General features: G+C 39.4%; 1 protein-coding gene across 4 annotated transcripts in view; it reads left to right on the forward strand.

Annotated features, from left to right (window-relative positions):
• Positions 1–4,980, forward strand: part of LOC118111049 (paired box protein Pax-7) — a 60,218-nt gene extending 55,238 nt beyond the window's left edge. For all 4 annotated transcript variants that reach the window (XM_047340375.1, XM_035159328.2, XM_047340376.1 and 1 more), the window contains one exon: positions 1,963–4,980. In XM_047340375.1, coding sequence (XP_047196331.1) covers positions 1,963–2,078 — 116 coding nt within the window. In that variant the 3' untranslated portion in view covers positions 2,079–4,980. The remainder of the gene's footprint in view (positions 1–1,962) is intronic.
• The last annotated feature ends 1,020 nt before the right edge of the window (positions 4,981–6,000 follow it).

Raw genomic sequence — 6,000 nt, forward strand, 5'->3', positions numbered from 1 at the left:
ACTTGATTATTGTAATTCCTTATTATCAGGCTCCAGCAGTAAGTCGTTAAAGACTCTGCAGCTTGTCCAAAATGCTGCAGCACGTGTCCTGACAAGAACCAAGAAAAGAGACCACATTTCTCCAGTATTAGCTTCACTACACTGGCTTCTGGTTAAATCTAGAATAGAATTTAAAATTCTCCTCCTCACCTTCAAGGCCCTTAATAATATGGCACCATTATACCTCAAAGAGCTGATAGTACCTTATCAACCCACTAGAGCACTGAGCTCCCAGAATTCAGGCTTACTTGTCGTCCCTAAAGTCTCTGAAAGTAGAGTAGGAGCCAGAGCTTTCAGCTATCAAGCTCCTCTCCTGTGGAATCATCTCCCACTTTCAGTTCGGGAGGCAGACACCATCTGTACGTTTAAGAGTAGGATTAAAACCTTCCTTTACGATAAAGCTTATAGTTAGAGCTGGTCCAGGCTTGTCTTAGACCTGCTCTTAGTTATGCTGCTATAGGTCTAGAAGGTCGGGGGACACATGACACTTGGAGCTTCTCTTTCCAGCTTCTCCTTCCTCTTCTCCCTCTTTAATCACATCAAAGAAATTCATATCTCATCAATACATGTTACTGACTTGACTTCTTCCCCGGAGTCCCTTTGCCTTATCGTCCGCGGATCCAGGGCCACGGCCGCGGCCACATTGTGTATTATGATGGTGGATCGAGTATCAGAGATCGTAATGGCAAATCCTGTATCGTGCTGGCATCTGATAATGGTGGTGGACCACGATCGAGGTGGCAGCTGATGGTGGATCCTGATGGCGGCAGTGGACAATGACTGTGGACTATGGTGGCATCCGATCATGGTGGCTGCTGACCATAGACTATGATTATACCAAGACTGCTTGATATACAATATGTCTCCTCAGATACTCGACCATTACTGACAATAATCCATCAACTCATTGACCTTCAGTTATGCTACAAAGTGTTTATTCTAATCAATGCTGCAAATACCCTTATCTTGATGTTCTCCTTTACACTGGACATCTATTGCACTTCTGTCCGTCCTGGGAGAGGGATCCCTCACATGTGGCTCTCTCTGAGTTTCTACATTCTTTTTACCCTGTTAAAAGTTGTTTTTGTTTTTTGTTTTTCCTTACTCTTGTTGAGGGTTAAGGGCAGAGGATGTCACACCTTGTTAAAGCCCTATGAAACAAATTGTGATTTGTGAATATGGCCTATACAAATAAAATTTGATTGATTGAATGTAACGTTAGTCCTGTCCATAGAAACTTCTGTCCCGCACTGAAAAGTTTATCACATGAGCAGGGAAGTTTTTTTCAAACTTCATATACGGACATGGGAGTAACGAGCGTTACTTATTATTCTCACTCAGACATCCTTGTTTTGATGGCGTGATTAGCGATTTTCCTGAAATACTTGTTACAGCAATTCAATTACATATGAATTTGTTACTGGATTAGACTAAAATATAGATAAAAAATCTGAGTTACTTTGCAGGATTTCTTACATTTCTGAACATTTTACCAGCAGCGGTGGCCATGTAGATGCACTTGGTCCGTTCGTAAAGCATTAGGGAATTTCCATCTACCCTTTCATATTCAGAGAGTTCCTGAATACACTATGGTTAAAGGGGTGTTTAAAGGGCTAGATGGTGACTACCCCTACGTCATACAGAGACATTGGACAAAACTATTCCCTTCACAGCCACGCGAAAAAACTAAGGGGTAGGGGTAGATAATACCTGACAAGGTCAACTGTGTATGTTTTGCGGTATATACACTGCACCAATTCCATCAAAACAACAACACAGTCATGTTCTACTCACCACTCTGCTGCTGAGTTTCTCTTTGACCAGAGTCACTACAGATTCTTCTTCAAGATGTCACAATGTTGAGTGTCTGAGTAGCAGCTGAAGAGGATATTAACTCTGGCTCCTGTCTCTCATCCTCTCCAGCTGCTGTGGATTACCTGGCAAAGAACGTCAGCCTGTCCAGTCAGCGCAGGATGAAGCTGGCCGACCACACAGCTGTACTGGGACTGCTGCAGGTCGAGACTGGCCAGGCCTACTAGTGCTTGCCTGACATGTTTAAACAACATGACATCTGGTCACCAGCACAACCTGCACCTCCTGCTGCCATCCATACAAATCTGTGTGTGAGTGTACATGTGTGTCATAGACTGACTACATGGGGCTGATATTTAGATGTTTTATACTTTATGTAAGTGCTTGTTTAAGGATCGAATTATGCAGCTGTCCAAGCTTTAAACATTCCCCATGGGACCAATCAAATCCACAACAAGGATTTCCACTGTTAGTAATACAGTTTTCCTTTGTTCCTCACATTTTGTAAACAAGTTTACTGTATAGCTTTAAACAAGTGATAAAAAAACAATACTATGTGACCCCTGAGCCAACCAGTTAAGGGTGTCATCTAAAATATTACTCACAAAACCTGGGACAGATGTTAATTATGAAGCAAGCAAACCATCCTCACTATATCAGAGATCTAATCTTTTACAGTGTGACAATGACAGATGAATGTTTTCAGGTTGTCACTGCCCACAATGAAACAGAGAGAATTATGCATTACAGTCATCCTGTGATAGTGCACAGAGTGAATTCACATGTGTTGGTGTTCATTGTGCTGTTGAATTGATGTTTGCATTCAGTCTGAACAAACCTTAAAGGGATAGTTCACTGAAAAAAATTCCCTCATTACCTACTCACCACTATGCCGATGGAGGGGTGGGTAAAGTGTTTGAGTCCACAAGACACTTGAGGCGTTTCAGGGGTAAACAGCGTTGCAGCAAAATTCAATAAAATTGAATTAAGTGTTCAAATGTTAAAAAAAAAGACAGAAAAGTGTCCATAAGCCCTGACATTCAAATTCGACTTGAAACAGCGTCAGTTACACCATGTTTCTAGCCTAAATGTCCTCTGATATCCTCCTCCGGTGCTGCCTTCACGTTCACACGTACACACCGCACACACACAAGCGCTCGCGCGGGGTTCGCGGTAGCATCGCTGCAGTTACTGCTGAATATCACTGATGTTGTCACGTGCCCCTTGGGCAAGAGCATAGAGGCGCAAGCTTGTGCGGTGTGCATGTGCACGAACGTGAACGCGGCTCCAGGGCCTCCCATTGGCATAGTGGTGAATTTACATTTTTTGGTGAAATAACCCTTTAAGAAAGCACAGCCCAGTTACTCTTCTGAGTCACCTCTTGACTGCTGCCTCAAATTCAAGTGTCCGTCTTCTGATAGCACACTTTCACAGATGTTTTGGTGCTAACAGTGGAGGTGAGATTTTCTGCCCAAATAGACAGATCAGGGCCAGGTCCTGGCTGAGTTTTAAGATGCCCATATTTTGGCCATTTACAGTGTACATTTACAAATTTAGAGGGTCTACTGAAAAGGTTTACATGCTGTAATGTTAAAATACAATTATAATTGTAATTTTTTGCTTTATAAGCAAGCGCTTAGCTTAAGCAGCGCCTCTTTTCTTCCTCTGTTTTAGTTCTTGGTCCAGTCTGCTGTGATCGATCAGCTGCCTAACTCTTTTAAGAAGATCAACCACAAGCGTGTTTTGCAAATGTCATGGCCCTTGCCCAGAGGCTTCTTGATCAGCAATGTTGTAGCCAGCTTCTACTTCTACTTTATAGCCCTGTTACAAGTTACATGTCACTTGGTGATGTAGATGCTTTATGAAAAAAGGCAGCAGTGCAAAGGACGCATTTCAGGATTTTCTGTGGGAGAGAAGGATTCCCTTTGCGGCAGACATTTAGTCAACGAAGCAGAACTTTTACACGCACAAAAACTATGACACAGGAAATGAGAAAAGGGACAAAATATGGGCACTTTGAAAAAGAGTGGGTTTGGTTTTTCTTTTTAGCTTTTGAAGAATAATATGCTGGGGTCTAAATAATTTCAATGTCTTGAGTCAAAACTTGACACATACTGAATATCAGCACAACATAATGGCAGCTTAAAGAAAAAAACAATCAGCCATCAGGAATCCATGTGTGCATGTGTGTTTTCCGAAGGAGATAACACCTCTGTAGCAGACTGATGTGGTATTATTCAGCCATTCCTCAACAGATGTCTCTATTCAGACGTTAGAGTCCCTCTCATCACTGGGACCTCCCAAAGGGCACTGTGAATATTTGGAAGTCAAACATTCAGAGATAGTCACTGCTGGCAATTTCAACATATATACATTCGGAGCATTTATTAAAAAAACAGCTAATTTCCCCATAAAACTTTTTTTATACTTTAGCAGAAGAAGCCTGTGTTTTCTGATGTGCTCCTGTCTTAATTTACTGTTGATGCAAACTCCTACCTATTATCTTGATACATTTAATATAGGCACATCAATTGCGCACACGGCCCAGTAAACCCAGTATATCTATCAGTTTAAGACTTTCTGTTGTTTAGCTATGTCAGTGAAATGCTTCCTGCAAACAGTAATATGCTTCTGTATTATTATTATTATTATTATTATTATTACTATTTTCTTTCTTTCTTTCTTCTATATTTAATTCCATTCCAGATTAATGCTCAGTGTTTAGTCATGGGTTTATGTGAGGATGATGCTTGTAAACCCAGTCATCACATTATAAGAGCATCCTTCTTCATCTCCTCAAGAGCCATGGAAACTGTTTGGACGCTGACTGTGTTAACCTTCTACCTTGTGTATATATATTTTTTCACTGACAGCAAACCAAGGAGAACATTTAGGATCAAATGTACAGATATGTTTATTCACCTGACCTCTTCTGTTTACCTCTTGGTCCTTGCTCTGCTTGTTTAGTTTTGCTTTCTGTTTGGCATGTGTGTAATATAATTTATTCTACCTGTATGATGTATTAGACTAGTAAGACATTTCTATTGGCATTTATTCCCCTCAGCCTCTTGGTGTGTACACTGTAACACTGGCGTAACTGTTCATTAAAGCTCTACAATTGGACCAAGATCACAGGGCTGTGCTAGCTTCCTGCTCTACATTGAAGTTGATGTTTGTATGTAATGTAGAAATAACTACTACATACTCCCATACTAATGTAGTATTGACTACTGCATATCATGTAATAGTGTAGTATTGGCTACTGAGTACTAAACATGTAACAATTTAGTACTGATGACTCTGTACTCATGTTATAACAACAAGTCCTCCAACTCAGACAAATACACGTCATTTTAATGTAGTCTGTGTAATTATGTCATATTGACTACTAAGTACTCATGTAATAATGTACTACTCAAATAATAACTTAGTTATGACTTTTGAGCACTCACTTAACATAGTATTGACAATGGCGTACACGTGTATAAATGTAGTATTGACTTTATAGTACTCACATGATAGTGTAGTCATGACTACTAAGTATTAATGATAACTACTAAATAAACATGTAATAATGCAGAATTGTCTATTGAGTGCTCAAGTAATAATGACGTTATAAATACTAAGAATTGCTTAATAATGTAGTGATGACTACTAAGGTCATGGAGTAATGGAGTAATAGATACTGAGGACTCATGCAATTATGTCATATTGACTACTGAGTAATAATGTAGTCATAAATAATGAGTACTAACTGAATACTGTAGTATTGACTACCGAGTTCTAACTTAATAATGTAGTAAAGACTCCGGAGGATTAATGTAGTAAGGAATGAGTTCTCTGATAATAGTAGGTAGTTTGTCATATAAATGAGCTGTAAATGTAATTGAAATCTATATAGTTACTTTATAAAAAATAAAAATATTAAACTTACAGTTAGGTACATAAAGTTTCATGGTTGTGTAAATGTATGATTTTGTAATGTGCGCACGTTAAGAGGCATAAGCTTCTGTTGGGGAAAGCGTATACTTTTACACTTTTGAATTACTTACGTAATTTTAAACACACATTAATGAAATCATTAAATCCTGCAACTTCCATCTTCCATCTATCTATTTACAAAATGAAATCAGTACTCTTCTATTGCAA

Source organism: Hippoglossus stenolepis, chromosome 6 (genome assembly GCF_022539355.2).
Source record: "Hippoglossus stenolepis isolate QCI-W04-F060 chromosome 6, HSTE1.2, whole genome shotgun sequence".
Lineage (NCBI taxonomy): Eukaryota > Metazoa > Chordata > Actinopteri > Pleuronectiformes > Pleuronectidae > Hippoglossus > Hippoglossus stenolepis.